We start from the raw sequence: 21,997 nt of genomic DNA, 5'->3' as shown, positions 1-21,997 counted from the left end.
GAGGTTTCCAGCAGTCCGCCCCCATCTCCCCTTTGTTGCTCTCGGCCTGTTTGCATCGCCGAAACTCACAGTCCCAAACATGTGTGTGCAGCTATATGCGAATGTACATGAGCGAGGCCAGAGCTGTGATGTGCTTCCTCAAGAGCTTAATGTCTCTCAGCAGTGCTGTCAGAAACACTCGGCAGAGTCCGGCACTTAAGGGCATATGTTTTTCCCTCTCCTCAGCCGCCTGCAAAGAGCGACAAACACACACAAACAGAAGCTCCCAGCTACGGTAATGAAATCATTCTGCAGTGAACCCACGGAAAAAAAGGGCAAATACTGTAAGACGTGAGAAATAACTGTAACCCTATTATAAACAACTTGTGTTAGGAGGCTGATACAGAAGGTGCACTTATCAGCAACGATATATGCCATAAAACATCAATTAATGGGTTTGCATGTTGTTAGTCTGATTACATGTGTGAATTAAAGAAAGTGCACATTATATTTTCTCGTCAGAATACAGTTTTGCAATACATAACATAAATGCTCAGATTACAAATAATAAGAGCTTTTCATATAGTGCCTATCTTTTTCTATTCCGCTCACAAACAAATAAGCCTTTAAATAGTTCAGCTGATCAGGTGCAGGAAAATGAATGAAACATTTAGGTTTCAGCTAATTATTTAATTAGTTGACAAATTAGATTCACTCAATAAAAATGGTTGTTTAGAAGTGCTTCAGCTCTCATTGAGTGCATTGCTAATGAATCCTAAAGTAGGCCTATACATCACAGTTCCTGTTTCATTTCGATTCAGACCGAAAAATGTATTGCAGTTCAGTGAGGGAGTCAGATGTAAACGACTCTGAACGATTTACAGAGTCAAGTCAAGTCAAGTCAAGAATATTTGTATAGCGCGCGGCTTTTCACAATACAGATTGTATCAAAGCAGCTTCACAGTATTAAATTAAAATAATAATAAAACGTCCATGTTTGGTAATGCTAATCAATAGTATTATTGATTGATTCATTAAATTGAACATCCCCAACTGAGCAAGCCAAAGGCAACAGTGGCAAGGAAACGAAAAGGGAGTGAGGGAGTGAGTCTTAATCAAATTGCCATTTATGCCAGATACACACTGCTCAATTTTAGCCCTGAATTTCACTTGCCAACAGTTCCCAAAAAGGAAGCAAATTGGTGCTTGTTCACGTGAGTGACAATCGCTTTGTGTGTATTATCAAAGACGCAAAGCGATTGTCACTCATGTGAACAAGCACCGAACTGTCTCTTATTTGGGGGATTTTGTGACTATTTTTTGGAAAGATTTTTTGCAGATGCCCATGAGATATTTAGCATACTAAATATCTGGACCTGTCTGCAACTCAGTCATGCAGCGTGATATGTGTTTTGACTGGAAATTACATCGGCGATGACCTACAGCCAATAAGAGAGCAAGATACAGGGCAAGGGAAAGTTTAGGGGAAGGGGTCATTGCCTGTGTCCCAATTCAGAGGCTGCATCCTTCGAAGGCCACGAAGGTTGGACTGAGCATTGTTAAATGGGACAATAAACTCTATATTAAACTGTCTAAAAACAAAACAGGGTTCACAAACTGTCTAAATATGTTCACCATGGTCCATTTCTGTATATCAGAATATATAATCCAATCTTAGTAAAATATGTCAACATTTGAACCGCTTTAAAGTTTTTCTTTTTACATTTGTATCAATTGAGTAAGCTGAAACCCAATAGTTATGTTTAAAAGTGTAATTTGTCAATTTCTCTCAAAAAAATCCTGTTGTCACTGGTGCGCAATAAATTCTTAGGCAGGCAAGGCCACGAAGGATCTATCTGTTGTATCCTTCATTTCAAGGGAAACGATGGCCACATTTGAAGACCGCATTTGAAGGAGCCTTTGAATTGGGACAGCCTTCTTCGTGCTTCAGTGACGCCGCAATCGGCCTTCGAAGTGATGCAGCCTCTGAATTGGGACGCTGCAAAAGTCTAGTGTGACTGTGGCTTCATACGCAAAGGTTTGGTTGTGAAACGTAGAGTCAGTGATTCTTCCTATTGAAATGTTGTGTAATGTGTGACCCCCTATCACCGATTCGTCGTGTAACGTTACACCAGTCATGTAGTGTGAGAAGAACAGCGATTTGACGACTTTGTGTAGTGTTCCCCGGCAAATCATGTAGTGTGTTCCTGTCATTACATGGAAATTCAAGGCTGTTTCGTGATTCTTTTGACAGACTCATTAAAAAGAACCAGTGCATTAGTGTCATTTGTTCGCATATCAGACATCTGACTGCAGGAAAGACTGAAGTGCATCTAATGGCATATTCTGACAAATATGTTTGAAGAATAGGCGGTATAGTTTTACATAACTTACAGATCGTCTTGTCAGCAAGTGTTGTTTCCATACTTCAAATAAAAGTCAGTGTTGTCTGGCAGTATCAGTGTTAGACACAGCATTCTCAATATCTGTGTTCTGCAGCCATTTTCTATTGTGCCCGATAAAGCACAGGTTTGGTTGACTAGTTTGTTGTGGCCACCAGTGTTGGGTAAAGTTACTTTTAAAAGTAATGGGTTTCAATATTGTGTTAAAAAGTAACTGATTACATTACTTAGTAACATTTTATGGAAAGTATGCGTTACACAATGCACTAGACACTTTTACAATTGCTGCTATCTCTTATGCATCGTTGCATGGCTTAGTTTTTTCGGTGTGTACTTTAGTCATAAAAAACTTTAACACAAATGTTATGTTTAACTACTTTTTTTTCTTATTTGCATGTTGAGATGAATCATCAATGGTCAACAGCAAAGAAATTGGTTAATAAAGTGAGATTAAATACATAAAGTACCGGTACATTTGTATTATTTCATATATTTAATTATTGCAGATTTGCGAAAATATTCTGAGTTTGCATTTCACTGTTTTTATTCATTTTGAGGAATCCCGAATATGTTTTTGTGAAAGTAAGATAAATAAAGGCTCACATTAGTCTAGTACTATAATATCCATCATGTTTACTGCACTTACTCCTGATTTTCCTCAACATGGGGACAGGAGAGGTGTCAGACAATAAATGAGAAAACAGTAACTTGCATTACTTATTTGAAAAAGTAACTCAGATATTTTGTTGTAAATTACTGTAAAAAGTGATCAGACTTGGCTTAAAAAAAATCGAGAAAACCCGTTGCCTTAAAATGATTAAGTAAATAAACTTTATGCTTAATCTAAAAAATTAAGTAATGTGGAATTGTCAAGTATATAATTGTCAAAAAAATGTAAGGCAACGGGTTTACGATTTTTTTTTTTAAGTAAGTGAACAACACTTTTTTACAGTGTTTGTTAATTTACTACAGGGTAGGCTAATATATTGATATGTATTGTTATAGCCTATATTTATTTTACTTTCCCCTACATATCGCCTCACATATAACGTTCTGTATTATTTAATTTAATATTTTAATTTTTAAATGCCATAGATAGGGTAGGCTATATAGCCTATGTTTTGTAGCCTAACGTATGTCCGAAAATAATCGACTCTGTGAATCTCGCGATTCTCGCCAGTAGGTGGCGATAAACGAGCGTCTTTTAATGAGCTATTTGCGAGTCATCATTATATCTTTGAACTGATTCGTTAAAAACATCGATCGTTTACAAAACAATGGACCAGAACGAAACGGTTCACTTATAGCCTACAAATCATTCGCAATGGTAAAATAATAAATTTTCTAGAAAGCTGATGTCTAAAGTCTTGCGAGTATGCTAGGCTCTATACTTTTTTGTGCAAAACCTTTTTTTATACGCTAGCTATTGTAATTTATACGCGAAAATGAGTTTACGTGCATAGGATACGCATGGGTTGGTTAGGTTTGGTAGTGGTGTGTGTGTGTGTGTGGGGGGGGGGGGGGGGGGCGTGTGTATTATACGTTTAGAATTAGTGGTGTGGGGTGCGTGTGTATTATGTGCAATGATGTGCGTATCAAATGCAAGCGAAAACTGCGTATCATATGCACGTAAAAACTCATTTTCGCGTATAAATTGCACGATAAACACACTGCGTGCTATAGAGACGCATTTACGTGAGAACAGGCTGATTTATAAGTTCTTTAAAACCAGCAGTCAAGTAAGAATCCTCAACAATTATCAGAAACAGATCTTTAAAAAAACTTAAAAGAGCAATAAATAAATAATCTCCATACAGCGGTCAAATGTTTAGATCTCATCCACACCAATTAGATTAAATCAAGAGTGATTAGGAAAACTGAAACAGCAGCTCGCTTGTCACTCTAAATCGCCGCTTTCTTCCTTGTCAGAAGTGTTCAGTGGTAAGTCTTGTGTCAGGACAGCGCCGGTTCGACATGCCAGGGGTGTACGCTGGTGACGCCCCACTGGGAGTGATGATGACTGTTCATTTAACGCAGCGCGAGCTCAAGATCACTTTCTCCCGAGTGCACGCTTAGTGGACAGGTAGCCTACAAAGACTGAAGCTCGTTATAAGTGATGGGCCTGGCATAATGCGACGGGAATCCTATCTTTAAATAACACTTTTCATTGTAATAACCATAAAACACAAACTTTGAGAACTGTAGGCTAGTAAATAGGCCTACACGTTAAACTAACTAAATATCTTCGTGCATATTTTCCTGATGTTACGAAATATTAGGTAGCTCATTGCACGAAATGGGAGCGTTTTCCACTGATTTTGCGTTTTTTTATTTTTTTTTATCCTATTTTAAACATTCCCTCAGACAAATAATATGCAAATAAGTTCATTAAATTTCATTATGCAATTTAAGAAGTGTGAATAACTTGTATTGTGCCATATCGAGCTAGCCTACGTAAACATTTGAATGCATTTAAAAGGTAGGCTAACGGGATTGAGGATTTGAACCGTTATAGCCAGTTCATTAGCCATTGCCTTGGGCCACGGTGTTTTTCTACAAAATGTGAACATTTGCAAATAGAGAAGGTGGAAAGACAGCGGAAAGACAGCGTGGAGATAGACCAAAAAAATTAAAAAATCATAAAGAAAAGATCAAATAAATGTAAGTTGGGCTACTAGATTGTTTAGTCATAAATAATGCCTATATACCAAAGCCCATAAGTAAAAGTTGGTGTCATATTGTCTTTGTTAGCGGCACTGTTCCTATGTTTATTGGGGAAATAAAAGGCACATTTTTCGTGCCATGACCCAGGAGTGTATTATAATTTTTTCTATTACATAAATTCTTATTGAAAATCAGAAGTCGAAAAAACAGTAGGCTGCTACATTAAATTAACAAGTACAAATATATTATCCTTTAAATGTATTAAGAATATAATTTAATTCTTACAATTATTTGAACGCGTAATGCTTTTGCCTCCTCTCTGGTATAGGCTGTGCAAAACGATTAAAAACGATATTCTCTGAGGCTAAACAAACATCAAGAAGAACCGTCCAAAACGAGGTGATATATCGATTCAACGTTAGATCAGTGACAAAGGTCTGGTTTGGTTAAAGAGCAGTATGTGTGAAACTGTCTTTGCTGCGCTCATGCATTATCAGGCTGTGGACGACAGGCGCTGAAATCGTGTTAATAAGTAGAAGGGCTATAGGTTACAGAACACTGCCGATTCACGATCACACAAATACTCAAGGACAGGACCCTTCGGCCCCGGGGCGCTTCCGCCAGCAGGCCCCGTCTTACCAGTGAAGACCAGAGACCGGTCTCATTTATTACAACTTCAATACACATTAGAATCGTGACACAAACCTTCAATAGGCCTACATAAATTGAACTTAAGTGTGGCAGACTTTTGTGTTGGCACGTACACGTGCTAGGCCCTGTTTACTAACAGCAGTAACAATCACTGAAGCTTTCATTTAGGACCATCATAGGTGACTTTTTAAACCATTTATTGGTTATGAAAAGAAACAAAAGCAGTATCAAAAAAATAATAAGTGTGTTTGGGAGAAAAAAAACAGAGATGGTCATAGATATATGTTTTAATTATAAAGACATATAAACAATAGGCTATACAGTATGAAACTCATGTCGCAACGAGACCAGATGCTTTGTAGGCTTGATCAAGTAGTTCTTCACAGTTGTACAATACAATCAAGTGAATTGTGCAATAACAAAAACAAAATCTTTTTAGGCCAAACATTTGAGAATGTTACACCGTTTTAATACACTGATGGATGTGAGACTTCATCTTCCGTTTATTAATATTCTGACAAGCAGGTTAAGAAATTATTGTAGTGTGGGCAATTGCAGTAAATTGCATAGTTCACCAACAACGGAAGAGAAAAGGTTTGAATTAAGAATTAAATCCTCCGCAAGCTGCGAGCAAGTAACACAGAATTTCTTTATGTTTGTTTGTTTTTCACACAAATAATAATTTTTAATCCTTGGGGGAAAGCAGAAAGGCTTTAGAAATTGAGGGGTTTAAAAGCTTATTCCAGTAATGTGCCACAGTTAGTTAACATTTTTTGTATTATCTAATAAATCAGGATGACACATCGTAGTTATTTAGACACGTAGGGCTTTTGAATCAGACCTAAGCTCATTCCCAACAAAACCATTCCAATTCAGACCAACATAAGGATGAAGCAGGAAGAGTTCAGCCCGTGGAAGTCAAGGCTTGTCGTTGCAGTGTTTGAACAGATTGGACGGGGTCCCGGAGAACGAGCTGCATTTCTCCGCGCAGGTGGCCAGTGCCGTGCTCGAAAACGGATAAACGGCCGCCTGTCCGAAAGGCGCGAGCGAGGTGGGAATCGGCGAAGTTATAGTCTGTCCTTGGTTTAGATAAGCCACCAACCGGCGCATTTCCTCCAGCGCCTGCGCCTGCATTAGGATGTAGTTTTTTGCAAGAAGCAAAGTTGCGATTTTAGAGAGTTTTCTCACGGACGGACTGTGCGCGTAGGGAATCACAGACCTCAGGCCGTCCAGCGCGTCATTGAGGTCGTGCATGCGTCTGCGCTCGCGCGCGTTGATGCTCAGCCGGAGAGATCTCTGCTCCTTCGGCTTCTTGGCGAGAGAGCCTGGGTGCTTATCGTCGTCGAAGCCCGCGCCTCTCTTTCGAGACTCGAGGTGGTCGAAGCCGTCGTCTTCGTCGCTTGTCTGCTCTCCGCCACTTTCGTTTGACTTTCCCGTTTGACCGGAGAGGAAATCCGCGGCAGGTGTGAGGGAGAAGCGAGCAGGACTCCCAGCACCGTGGCCAGCGCCGAAGCCGAAGGCGGACTGTCCGTAGCGCTGCGTCAGGTCCAGCAGGGTGTCGTTGCTGATCGATTTCAGCAAGTTTTCTTCGCCGGCATTCATTTTGGAGAAAATAAATAAAACGAAAACAAAAAACGGACCGGATGAAAAACTTCCGAGCGCGCTCTTGAAAGCTTCCTCGCGCTGTCTTCTTTCTTTTCTTTCGTGGGTGTCCTCCAAAGGGCTGTTGTTGAAAATGAAGTCACTTTTTGATAGAGATCTTTCTTCCCCTATCACGTCGAGCACTCGCGTAACGCTCTTCCGCGCAGACAGTGATGTTGTGTGCACTTTAGACGCCTCGTCTGAACTTGCGCGCGTTCTTGCAGTGCGTCTTGCCCTCGCCCTGGGCAGATTGAGACTGGCGCGCAGTTCTACACGCCAGTGAGTAAGAGCGCGAGGCCTCGTGGGATTATCACTCTGTCCAATCAGGAGGGCGTTTTAATTAAGAAGATTAGAAACTGGCATGCTCCTAAATTCAACTATAGCAATGATAACTGCTGAACAAATGATGGTATAATGTAATACAGGGCAGGCGCATTGTAGTGAACATCCATTGTATTATTCTGTAATCTACTGTATCAGTTATACACCAAATTAACGCAGTATTGCCATAACGAAATATCTTAACTAAGGATCAAAACAACTTGTTTTATAGTGTAAAACATTTTTCTGCCACGTTCAACCTTTTTGGTGACCCTAATTGCGTGACAAATTTAGGCTATCTTTTAAAGAATGGGCCTATTATATCACTGAATATTTTTATTGTACCGTGGATACAAAACGTTTTCCAATACAAATTTTAGAGAGGTTCAGTTAGAAGTCAACTGTCTGGAACAACATTAGCCTTTTTCCAGCATTTGGGTTTCCTCAGAAATGTTCTGTTTTACAAAAAAAAAAAAGTTTTGGTCTTCATAGTAAAAATAAAATAAAATAAAATATATGTGGTTAACATTGCTAGAAGAGACACATTTACACACAGTAAAAACCTCAAGCACGAATTGTAAAGAAACTAACAAGTCGCAACATAAAGACTACAACTCTATAAGGACCTGCTTGAGATTTCAAGGTTTACTGTAGTATTTAACTGTACTATTGAACAGATCTTTAAGTCTCTTTAAGTAATTTTAACCACATACTTTATTTTACTCATATACAGCCAAAACCCATAACAAATACCTGAGGGAACCAATAGAAGTTCAGCCAAAAATGGACGCGATGTTAATTTGAATATATGGCAACAAATTTTAAGCAATGCAAATGGAAACGTTTTCTCTAGCTCAAAAATCTTCACAACAATAGTTTTCTTTTTACCGGGCAGGCTAAATTATGTTCATAATAATAATTAATTAATTCATTGCATCTGACCTGACTCTTGTTGAACACGGAGCTAGTGAATGAGAGAGAACACGTGCTGTGAGGGATTCATCTCATCGCCAAAATTCAGCTTCAGCACCTATAGCCAAAATCAAAGGATGGGTTACTTACAACAAATGTGAAGATGGCAAAAAATCTTTGCAGGTTGGTAAAATCTCAACTTTGATTCTTTAACGATGAGGTGGCCTTTCTGGTCGTTTATAACACAGTTCTTGGGATTCAGTGCCACAGAAACAAAAATAGAGCCTAATTATTATTCAACCGTTGTTTTAATTTAAACTCTCTCTAGGGGAAAAAAAACATTCAAAGAGCCAATCAAAGGAAGAAATTTATCTCTTTATTAAACAGTCTTAATGCAAAGATGATGCACCGCCATCTTGTGTTCATTTCAGAGAAGTACAATTCCAAAACAAGAAAACATCAATGAGTTAATAGAGTAATTAATACACAATTAAAATCAATAAAACACTAATGTTGATAATCCATTCAAATGTTATTAAAGACCCCTTGGTGAAAATCAAGGTTTTAATGTTGTTTGTATTTCTATGTGGTGTTTTTAATATGCTTAAAGACAAACCATATGCAAATTCATCAGTCAACACTATTCTCCTTAAAACTGCAGTTTACCAAAGACGGTCTCAAAAACGCAGTTTGAAATCGCCCCTGTTCTCCAAGTCACAAACATGTTGTAACCAATCCTGTCAACTTGCGGGCGGCCTTTAACCTATCATTATACTAATACACTGCCCGGTTACTAGGTTACCAATACCACCATCATCCGCTGAACAACTTGAAGGAATCGCACCTCATTCGCATTTGTTTTTTTGCAAACTTTGAAAAGATTTGCTTCATGTTTGGATGTAAACCCAGCCATTGTCATTCTGGAATATGGCCATGATATGTCTTCCTACACATCTATCAATTAGGGTTAGAAGAACTGTTGTCAAACATACAGTATAACATAACATGCTTAAAACATAATAATCACTGCAATAATGATCCAATCATAGACTTTTATTAAGCATTTGTCCATTTAAATGCAAAACGGCGACTTTTTTTGGTTGGGCAGTGTATAACATTAACTATGCATGCAGGGTGTCTCAAGAGAAGCCAGGTTATCCAGGTATATTTTTATGTTGATATAAAAAAATTAGTTAGATTTAGCAATATAGCAGGTGAATGTATATGATGTATATTACGATGTTATGATGAACTACGCCTTTCTCCACTGACATTCTGAGTTGTTCAAATGTTTCCGATGACTGAAGGCTGTCTGACTCCGGAACATGGTTTGTGTAACATTAGCAACACATTATTAGCCGTTTGATAATATAGTCAAGAAAAAGGCTGATCATATTATTTACCATTATGTGTCTGACGTTGTAGAGCGATACATAAAATACGTTACCATTCTGATACATGGACGATTGTAGACGAGCCTGTATAATTCACTCTTCCACTTCTTCTGAATCGGTTTCTGGTTCAAACATGCACTATATTGCCAAAAGTATTAGGACACCCCTCCAAATCATTGAATTCAGGTGTTCCAATCACTTCCATGGCCACAGTTGTATAAAATGAAGCACCTAGGCATGCAGAGTCTTCTACAAACATCTGTGAAAGAATGGGTCGCTCTCAGGAGCTCAGAGAATTCAAGCATGGTACCGTGCGTGATAGGTTGCCAGACTTGCCACCTGTGTAATAAGTCAATTCGTGAAATTTCCTCACTAAATATTTCACGGTCAACTGTTAGTGGTATTATAACAAAGTGGAAGCAATTGGGAACAACAGCAACTCATCCAGTAAGTAAAAGTAAAATCACAGAGCGGGGTCAGCGTATGCTCAGTGCGCAGAACTTTCTGCAGAGTCAATAGCTACAGACCTCCAAACTTCGTGTGGCCTTCAGATTAGCTCAAGAACAGTGCATAGAGAGCTTCATGGAATGGGTTTCCATGGCCGAGCAGCTGCATCCAAACCTTACATCAACAAATGCGATGCAATGCGTCGGATGCAGTAAAGCACGCCGCCACTAGACTCAGTGGAGACGTGTCCTCTGGAGTGCCAAGTGTAAAGTTTGGTGGAGGGGGGATTATGGTGTGGGGTTGTTTTTCAGGCTTGGCCCCTTAGTTCCAGTGAAAGGAACTCTTGATGCTTCAGCATACCAAGAAATGTTGGACAATTTCATGATCCCAACTTTGCGGGAACAGTTTGGGGACGGCCCCTTCCTGTTCCAACATGACTGCGCACCAGTGCACAAAGCAAGATCCATAAAGACATGGATGAGCGAGTTTGGTGTGGAGGAACTTGACTGGCCTGCACAGAGTCCTGACCTCAACCCGATAGAACACCTTCGGGATGAATTAGAGCGGAGACTGTGAGCCAGGCCTTCTCGTCCAACATCAGTGCCTGACCTCACAAATGCGCTTCTAGAAGAATGGAAACAAATTCCCATAAACACACTCCTAAACCTTGTGGAAAGCATTCCCAGAGTTGAAGCTGTTATAGCTGCAAAGGGTGGGCCAACTCCATATTAAACCCTAAGGATTAAGAATGGGATGTCATTAAGGTTCATGTGGTTGTAAAGGGAGATGCCCCCAAAACATTTGGCAATATAGTGTATATGGCTGAATTAAACCATTATTTACACTTGTCATTGTGCAGTTAAAGTCCGCGTGAACCGGAAGTTGCAACCGACTTTATCTCAGTGTTGTGACGTATTTCCAAGAGAAACGGAATACTAAATGAGGAAAAATAGTGGGCGTGGTTTTTTTTCCAACTAGCACCTGATTGGATCTAGAAAAGTAAGCGTTTCATTACGCCCGTCTATGATTACGCCTGTCTACTGTCAGTTGAAGGGGCGTGGTTACGGATGTTAAGCAGACACCAAAACCGTCAAACCTACGTCATCAGGGAAGGTCCTCCAATGCAGAGTGGAGGGGCATTTTCAGATTTTGATAAAGATTACGAAGCCAAAAAATTTTTTTGTGTGGATTGACTTGCATGGATGAATTGTTCACCACAAAACGATCAATTTAGGCAAACAAAGTAAATATGGTCAATTTAGATATCATGTGGACTTAGATATCGTGTTGACAGAGTGGATCAGGTATTCTGAGCTGATGTGAGTGAGTCGAGGCGGGGCTGATTTGCATATTCATGGGCCCTTGTATACTAAATTAATCAAGGGTGTTACAGTCAAGCTATTTTAAGGCATTAAGAAATCTTTTTCACAGCTTAAATATGTTATTTTGGTGATCAAAGATGATTTTAAGGGATACAATTATTGACAACAGGGGGACTATAAAGCTTCAAACCTTAAATTCTGAGAATAATTTAACAGAATCCGTCTGGAAACTTTGCTGCCGTTTTTTTTACGGGATTTTTTATTTTTTTTACAGTTATAGATTCTATTATAATATAGATAGTTATATTAAATATATTATATATATATATATATATATATATATATATATATATATATAATTTAGATTTTATTATAATGTTATATTACTATATATTTTTTTAAAGATTACTATATAGTTTAATTTTTATTTCAGTTTTAGTTATTTAGTACATCAGGTGAAACATCGAACAACAATATATCCATAGAGAGGACAATCTGTGCTTTCTCATATAATACACAAGGGGGCGCTGCTGTAAAACAATTCTGGATTGTGTTGTGAAAACACTAGAGCTATTCAAAATGCATCCTCACACTACAAAGAGCTCAATCATTAAAATATAATAATATTAATTGCAACAAAACCACTATGCACAGACAGTCTACATCTGCACTGGGGATGCGGAATATCCAAAAATACAAAACTATACCTACCTGGGGGGTAAATGTGTAAATAAATATGATTTTATATAAAAAAAATAAGATTGTTTGATGTTTCTTCATAGCACACACAGCAGTTGTGCTTAGTGCTTTGAAAAGACAGATAAACAGATGGATGGATGTGTGGACAAACAAAGAGACTGACCTCTTTTATCTCTCTTGTTCCAGGCTATTCCCTTTGCCGAGGCGGCAGCAGCGTGTGATCAGCAGGAGATTTTTTTTTGGAGCAGAGGCGAGCATTTCTCTGAGAGTTATCATTCGGCGTGTGATATCAGGCCCCGGGGCCCTCCAGCCAAACACCCGCCAGAGACGTCTCCTGCCTCTGCCCTAACACGCCGTGAAATTATAGGGCTCCCTGGCTATTGTGAAAGAGGTGGCACATTTCAGAGCATTCCCATTTTTGCCTGTGTCTTCAAACCATTTTCCACATCAGAAAGTAGTCATCATGTGTAGTCATTTCGGGTATGATGTTATATCTAAGTGTGTGCATGATTCCAACGGAGCGAAAGAGATAGGCTAACAAAAGCTGCACAAACCCACTGGCTTTGAACATCACAACCACAGAGCATGGGAAAAAATAGGCCTGAGAGTAAAAAGCAAATGGAATATAATCTCTCGGCCATATAATAGACCTTCCGTCCACATTTCCATAATGATGGCAAACACAGGTTCATGAGCGTGAGGGGATGTCTCGGCTCAGTAATGCAAGAAACCACGAACGGCACAAGCAACAGAATGCTCGCGCTTTTATTTGGTTGTTGCTAGGTGACTACTGGTGCACGGACCAAGAAGTCTGACAAAAGGATCTTATAAGCATTAATTCATCGTTCATACATGACAAATGCCAGCATAAACAACAAAAGCAAGAAAGCAAAAACACTCGGTTAAGAAGTAGCATTAGGATGATGATTTAGAAGACAACATAATTCATCTAAATGGACATTCTCAAAGTGTAGGTCACATGATCACAGTTAGTGGAGAATGGTAAACAACATTTTCTGCTCTTCCACCACGAACACAGAGATAAATAAGACAGTTGGTCTTGAAAATGAGTGGTTGAAGGCTTGAAGCTAAAGTACACTCTAAAAAAAGGTTATTTAAAGGTTATTTTCACGTAGGCCTAGGCCTAGTAACAGTTCTATTTAGAACCATATCATCCTGAAGAACCCTTTATCTTTGTGTTGGAGTTTAGGGTTCTTAACTCCCGCCTTTTTGTTTTTCAAACAAAACTGTCAAAGCCACCTCATTACTGATTTTCTGGAGCTCAGCTACAACTGCACAGACAGTCGACACACTCTGAACGGGTAAATGATTTCTTTCTTAAAATGTCTATATATTTTAACTTAACAAAATTACTGATTTTACTTTAACTGGTTTCCTACCAATCATGTATTTTATTTTTTTTTAGTTAAAAAAAAAGGCAACAAGATATAAGATCAGGCAGATAGAGGACAAAAAAAAACAATATTAATAAAATAATATTAATAATATGAAGATACTAATATAATATTAATGAAAATACATATTTTTGAAAAGGTTATTTATAACACCATTAAGGTCCTATATAGCACTTTCAAGGCATGGTTTCTTATAGAACCTTTGGAAAAGGGTTCTACTTAGCACCAAAAAGGGTTCTGCTATTGTTACAAGCCGAAGAACCCTAATTTGGAACTATTTAGAACCATTTTTTTCTAAAAACGATTTTCATGGAGCTTGTAAAGACAACGTTAACAATACGACCTCCGTAGAGGAAAATATATTTATCAGTACAAAACAAAGCATGACTCGGTTGTGTACTGGCACGCTCGCGGTGCAATTGATCCGCTGCTCCCTGTTGCCACAGCAACCGCAGGCTAGACTCCTCCAAGGTGACATGCCACTCGAGGAGGACTGTGAATCCCACTGAAGATCCCTCAGTGCTGTCCAGGGACCTCAAGGGGGCAGCAGCTGCCAAGAGCTGCATTAACTCCCAGAAAATGAGTGTCAAATGATCTTTGTGACACTGTACTGAGACTGTTTAATCGTTTTCGGTGTGAATTATCAAGTTTTTAGTGTGTTTAGGCAGGTGTAGACTGAAGGAAGCGAGAGATGCGTAAGAATTAAAGTGAGGGAATGCTTCATCAAATTCACTTGAGGTTGTCACTCATCTCTCTTTGAACCTCTTGGCAAGCTTCCATTAGCAGCACAATCTCCCTCATGTGAATTCTCATTGGAATTTGAATTTTGGTCATTAGAGCAAAGCTTCTAACTGCGGTTTGCTATTTCACAAACACAAAAATACAATAAGCTGCATAAATGTGATTGTTTCTCTAATGTGGGACTGCGAGGGTCAGAAATGAACCCGGGCTCAGGGACAAAAACACCCTAAATATTAAAAAGAGAGGGTGCAAATATGCCATCGTAGTGAATTCCTCGGTTGTTTTTATGTTAACTAACATATAGTTTTTCATGATATTCTATTCTATTCAGTGACCTGTAGATGTCAAATATCTGTCTCAGAGGCAAGCAGAATGCTTTTGAATGTGTTGCTTATATGAAGTGAATCCCTGCAACATCAGAATCTGACACGGTCGGTAGATCGTAGGCTACATGGAGATCAACCATTTATTCGAAATATATTCTAACTAAGCATCTGTCTTGTGCGTTATATACAGCTTTTCTTTTTCATAACAGTCCTCATTTCAGATTCAGATATTTTTCAGTTGATTGAATATTTTGAGTTTATTTTGTTTTATTTTAGCGTCCTGTGCATTAATGAAAAATTCATCAGTTACATTAAAAAAAGCTGCGTTAAAAATAGTTTTTTTTAAAAAGGGGGGGGGGGGGGCTGGGCCCACTAGAGGGCCTCAGGATGACATCAAATTATTAATCTAATATAATAAATATTATTAATATATCAAAAGTACCTAAAATTAAATGTTTTTCTCAAACCCTATTGTTTTATTGAAGAACATTAGGTTAAACTATTTTTATGTGTTATGGTTAAAGTGTAATATTTAAGTACTGCTCTTGACACTTCTGGAACAACAAAACGAAAGTGATTTATTAATACATTTATAAATGTGGTTAATAAATTTACCTATATCAACATTCCCAGTTTCTCTTAATAATATATACTATATGTGTAATATATACGCAACCTTCAAAGGCCCACTATATAATAGAATAAATAGTAGAGGACAAGTTTCTCTTTACTGAAGGAGGTACAAAATAATTAAATGGCTGGAATCATAACAAAAAGAAACCAAGTAATTAATGAATTCCAGAGAATAAAATCTGTGCAAGAATGAACATGAACACACACACACACATACACGTGATCAAAAAGAAACTCTCTCACCTCTCAGAAACACACTCATGAGATTTCACTCATTTCCATACCAGCACACCATCCCATCTCATCCCTTCTCTCTGGCTCTCACGTACTCACACATACACACAGGAGAGGGAGGAGGAAGTTCAAAGCCTTCCTCTCGATGAGGATGGCGAGGGCTGCTTTGATCTCTCTCTGACTAATTTGAAGATGTTCAGTTTAAACCTACAGGGAGCAGAGAGACAGACTCACATATGCTGCAGTGCTGTACCATTCACTCCGGCACTAATCACATGCTTAGCCGCTGTTGAACGCACAGCCCCGCGCCGACTGAGCATGCTCGACGCCGTCCACCTGAACGTGGCAGAAACAAGGTACACAATTGGCCGAGGGGCACGTCATTTGGGTTATATCTCAAAGCTGTGGCCAGTGTGGACAGAACACACTATTACAGTCTCAGCATCAAAACAGTGGATGGTAAAAACAACAACTGCTAGCACAGAAGGCGGGATGTGGGCAAGATGGTAAATCGCAGGATGAGTGCAGACGTTTACTGCAAAAGAAACAGTTTGTTACACCAACATTTCATCAGATCCGCCTGTGACAAAACAAAAGAGTCATCTCTCCAGCTTCTCAACTCCAGCACTGCAGCACCATGCAGATTTTAAAGAGGAGTCGAGGAGGTATAGAAAAAGAGGGAGGGCTGCATGAATAATTGTTGAAGATATTTTTACTGTGACCCACTTTAAAGTCAAATTCAAACCTCTTAAAGGAGCAGCGCCCCGCTCCTCTCCCAACCGGAGACTGCGGAAAACCGCATCAGGTCAGGATAAGCTGGGAGATTCCTGGTGAAATTCACAATTTGTTCGAAAACTGTGACCTTCTCTTGAAACGCTCCCTTTTTATTTCCCTTTTTTTTGTAGATAATAAACAAAGCAGAAGTCAAATGGTTTTCTGACTGATGTCAGAGCTGTAATTTAAATGTTTATAAAATTTGAGGGTTTCATTCAAAGCAGGCTGCTGTGCAATTTCTGCCCATTTAAATTGTAGGTGTGCAGTTTGCCATCTACTGCTAAACCATAATCAGAGAGCCTCCATGGCATTTGTGATTGAAATACACAAATAATCTGAATATGGAATATGGAACTAAAACCATAATAATTTGTCTTGCATTGAGCCCTTGAACACTATTACGACCGTGTCAACTCCTATTCCTGAACGTACGTACCATTGATCGGAGGAGCCATTTCTCCTGACGCACGAACATCTGGCTGTAGGCCCTGGTGAGTGCGCTGCCAGGGACAGATGAGCTGTCACTGCGTCTGATTGATGAGGTGCTCGCTACAGGACGGTCACCATGGTGACAACAGGTCAAAGAGGCCAGAGAGGTCACACTGAATTCATCCCAAAATCAACCAGTACTGGAGCTATAAAAAAAATAAAACACAAATTCGGAGAGTGAACAAGCACTTCAGGTAATAGTGAGGAAATGGTAAACAAAATTGTTTTACAACTGTGTAGTCAAGCATTTTTTCATCGCATATCTGAGATATAAAATATTATGGATATTAAAATAAATGTACTATTGGTTTTAAATAAACAATGATAAGACACGGTAGAGCCAACAGGTTTTAAACTAGCAACATTTGATCAGATTATCATTAATGTGCTTAACATGGATGTATCTTTTCATTAATTTTTTCTTTGTTTTACCAAAATTATCACTCACAACAAAACCAACATAATACTTTTTGTAGATAAAATGTATTAATAAAAAAAATGATATGAGACACAAACATCAATATCTTTAAATAAATATTACTTCCATGTCAGGATATTCCTTAATATTACTTTGTGTGTTCTGATGTTTTGTTAACACCATCTCATATTTATAAAAACATGCAAAATCAAAGTCTTCATCCTGACCTTTCCAAATTTCCCCTATGAAACCTAATACATGTCAATATCCAAAATATGGTAGCTGTGACAAGATTTGTCAGGAATTGTGGTGGCAACTCAATACAATAAATAATAATGAACATTAAATAAAAATATAAAATAAAAGAGTTTGAAACCATCCTATAGTCTCAATTCATTCATCGATAGACTACTAGTCAATAGGCTATATATGTTGATGTTACTCATTTTCTGTAAATTTAACATATACTGTATTATACTATAGAAAGATACTTTCTAGAACTATACTAAAACTCATTCAAACAGTTTCAAAGTACTTAGACTGATTTTAAACAGGCTAGCTTCATTATTTTACATTTATATAGTGCTTTTCTCCACAGTCCACCCAAAAATAAAATTTCTGTCATTAATTACTCATTCTCATGTCGTTCCAAACCTGTAAGACCTTCGTTCATCTTCAGAATACAAATCAAGTGTAATACAGTCTACTCCCCATTGACTGCAATGTAATTGCCACTTTCAAAACACGATAAATAATACTTTGTGTGTGCAAAAAACACATAAATAATGACTTTATCAACAATTTCTTCTTCTCGGTGTTATTCTCCGACATGGTTCACATTGTAAATTGGCCGGTACTCAGTATTGGCCGGCTCCTGCGTCAGCATCACACACACGCGTCATGGTGCACACGTGAACAAAAAGTATTCTCGTCACTTCATAAAATTAAGGCTGCACCTAATGGACTCATTGAAACTGGTAATAACGTTGCAATCTATCGGGGGTCAGAAAGCTTTCGGATTTCATCAAAAATAAAAGCGCTGAATATATTGAAGGGGGGAATCTCTTCAACCCCCGCCAATGTGCAGGATCAACCTGAATGATGCAACGGCAGCCATATTGCGCCAGAACTCCCACCGCACACCAGCTTACAGGTGGAGAGGAGATCAGCACATCAGTAGGCCTATCAGTATATATTGGCATGAGGTCATGATGATGCATAGAGGCGCATGGGCAAATAATAAAAACAATAATAATAATAAAAGTCTTAATATTATATTATTATTATTGTTGCAGTATTAATAGTAATAGCTTTAGTAAAAAGTAAATATCTGCCGTACAGACACCTGCACTACCCCACATGTGCCTCATCGTATGACACGCATACGAAGAGAATGATTGACTGTGAGTGTGTCTTCATATGATGACTGACTTTCATCCTGACTACCATTTGTCTGTTTCTAACTCTGGTTCACTCTATACTTTCTTTTACTTTCCTTATCTCTCTCTCTCTCTCTCTCTCTCTCTGTCTTCTAGTCATCGTGAGGCATCACAGTGTTCCTGCAGAGAGTTTTTAGACAGGAGGTCAATATTTAATGAAGTGACCCTCTTGTTAAAAAGCGTAAAGTGCTCCTGTTCGGCACTAGAGGTTGGTTATGGCTTTTATTTATTCATTTAGGACCCCCACTCTCTTTCTCTCACTCTTTTCATATTCTCTAGCCCGTTCTCTCAGGTCTGAAAGAAAAGCCTTGTTGTTTCCCCCAAGGAACGCCGCTGCATCATTTCATCAAACACACTCTCTCTCCTTTGGAAACACACACATCAAAAGACACCTGAACACACACTTCTTGCTTTATATGATTTGGTGTATTATTAAATAGTTTCACTATTATGAACATGCCAGCACACACTAATCGACATCTCAACCTGGAAAACAGTGGGATGACAAATGTTGTGTGTTGGAAGTTGCCATGATTAATATTCTACAACAGACGGGTTGTGTATGTGCGCACACGAGTCTGTGCGGGAGATCGGACAGCATATTTAAAGAAGTCATGCTCATCAGCAAAGTCTCTATAACACCCAGCACATCAATATTATCAGAAACTAAAAAGCTAAGAGCCAACTCTAGGAGACGTTCAAAAAGCTCTGTTTTGCCAATAACTATTAATTAAACATCATCACTTACATCTTAAGGGTTTTCATCAAACATTAATGCTGGGAATGTTGAAACATGCAGAAAAGTATGTGTTAAATATGCCATAAACCCATGAGAAACCGGCTTGTGAGCACACACACACACATATATGCGAGTTAACATAAGAGTGTAATTTGAAAGGACAGTTTCTCTCCTGCGTGTGCATGTGTGTCTATGCCTGTGTGTGTATCTGATCTGAATATGTAGGTCAAACAACCATATATGGAAAGCCTGAAAATTGCCAACTAGTACGCTTGAGTAGACACACTCACACACAGCAGCGCTAAACCCATTCAACTAACAGATCAGATCTTTAAGTGTGGAAGTGTGTACCATTTTTGTCCTGCATTAAAACTTTGGCTGTTAGACTCCACAATGTTTTTGCACTTGAAGAAAGCTTTGAAACAATCTTCAAATCTTCAAGACAGTAAGAAGCAGGGCTGATGTTGTCAACTGCTTCTTCACTTTAAAAAAAATCTTCCCCCGTGTTTCTCTCCCTCAGTTATCACTGAAATATTTAAATGAAATTCCTTTTTTTGCTGCTGGTTTTTGGAACATCAAATGAAGTTTTAATTGGATTTTTTTTCCCGCCATGGTTCGTGTTTAGAGATTTTATTCATCAGTTTTTTCATTTGTTAAATCTCAACCTCTGCTGATGAACCGCACACATTTGTCCTCACAAGTCAGCCTTATCAGACAGAGGAAGAGAGGGAGGGATATGGAGACGGAGAAAAAGGAACAGATTGAGCCAAAACAGAACATGTCAAATAGAACATCTTGGAATAGTGTATCGAAGACTAAATTGTTTGAGCTGTTTGACACACACATAAACACTTGAGACGAGTCCTGCATGCTCAAATCTAACTGTAAATGATGGGGGGGGGGGGGGATGCTCATTAGCATAGAGACAGGTTTAATCAAATCAGTTGTGGGTACAAATTAGTCAGTGAGAGCATAATGAGTTAGGAATTAATTAGAAACATAATGAGAATACGAAAAATATGGGAATCCTGGCATCTGCACATTATCTTCTGGTCACTAGATTCCCAAAAGACCCTCTGCCTCAACCCTTTCTTTCTTTCTTTCTCCAGTGAGAACAGGAGTTGGATCAGCGTATTGGAGCAGAATGAAGTGAATGAAACGGTTGGAATGTGAATATGACTCACAATATTTTAGTAAAAGATCCTCAAATGTTCCTATTAATCCCTTACTAATGTTATAATTAAGTCTCCAAAAAAAAAAAAAAAGTAATTAACATGGCATAATATCCATTATATAGTGTAAGGTCATGACACAGGTTTTGCATTTTACACTGTGACAGAACATTCTTGCCAGAAACTTCAGCATGTGTCGACACCTCTTTCTCTCACCCATCACAAAACGCCTCATTTGAGGTGTAACCATGCAGGCGCTTACTTCTACCGAAAATAATAATGTAGCTATAGTCTTATGTCTCCTCATCACAATCGCATTAATCCTGACATTTTTTCACAGTACTCATCACATCATCACAGTGCTCATCACATGATTACATTACTCCTCACATCTGATCAAAATCTCTTTACATCTCATCACAACTTTCCTTACAACTCGTCACATTACTCCCTTTTTTCATAATACTCATCACATCAATATTTTACTCCTTATATATTATTACAGTACTCATCACATTCCTTCTCACATACCTCAGTACTTATGTACTGGAAGAACTGACTCATCACATCCTATCACAATACACATCATATCACAATGCTCTTTACATCTCATCACTATTTTCTTCATGTTACGATACTCTTCTGATCACTGTATTTCACATAACCACAATGTTATTTATATTCGTTCCACAATACTCTTGACAGTTCATCTTGCTCCTCGCATCACATTACTTCGTACATCTCCTCATATAGTAGGGATAAAACCAGACACCAAACGAGATCAATTAATTAAATCTCAATTGTAAATGCAAAATGAGCCGTGCTGAATAATAGGCCGTGATTGTTACCGAGCTGGTCCCTCAAACAGGAGCGGGTGATCAGGCAGGTGGCTCAGCTGTGGCACTAACGAGCCACTAACGCCTTAACGAGGCTGCTGCCCTCATTTGTTTATGCTAATGAGTTAAAATAATATTTGTTCTTTTCTCAGCGATAGTGAACCAATGTGCCAGTTTCCCTCCTTCCCCTTGTGTTTGGAATCATGGCACAACAAAAGAACCAGGGGTTCAGAGGGGATGCTTTTGTTTTCTAATTGAGCCAATTAGTTTAATAAGGTCAACTGGTTTGATATCAAGTTGTAGAGGAATCTGTAGCCTTTTGATATATTTAGATTAGCCGCGATTGTTC

General features: G+C 38.6%; 1 protein-coding gene across 2 annotated transcripts in view; it reads right to left on the bottom strand.

The window, feature by feature from the left end:
• Positions 1–4,732: 4,732 nt before the first annotated feature.
• bhlhe23 (basic helix-loop-helix family, member e23) overlaps positions 4,733–21,997 on the bottom strand; it is an 82,817-nt gene continuing 65,552 nt past the window's right edge. Inside the window, exons 4-5 of one of the 2 annotated variants that reach the window (XM_079587961.1) lie at positions 16,992–17,190; positions 4,733–8,688 (exon numbers count right to left, since the gene is read on the bottom strand). In XM_079587961.1, the coding sequence (XP_079444087.1) occupies positions 6,615–7,298 (684 nt within the window). In that variant the 5' untranslated portion in view covers positions 7,299–8,688; positions 16,992–17,190 and the 3' untranslated portion in view covers positions 4,733–6,614. Of the gene's footprint in view, positions 8,689–15,471; positions 15,989–16,991; positions 17,191–21,997 lie in introns of those variants that run through there. The other variant, XR_013794824.1, reaches the window with a different exon arrangement.

The sequence above is a fragment of the Phoxinus phoxinus genome (assembly GCF_949152265.1).
Source record: "Phoxinus phoxinus genome assembly, chromosome: 18".
In the NCBI taxonomy this organism is placed as follows: Eukaryota; Metazoa; Chordata; class Actinopteri; order Cypriniformes; family Leuciscidae; genus Phoxinus; species Phoxinus phoxinus.
This window is presented reverse-complemented; position numbering and strand designations above follow the sequence as displayed.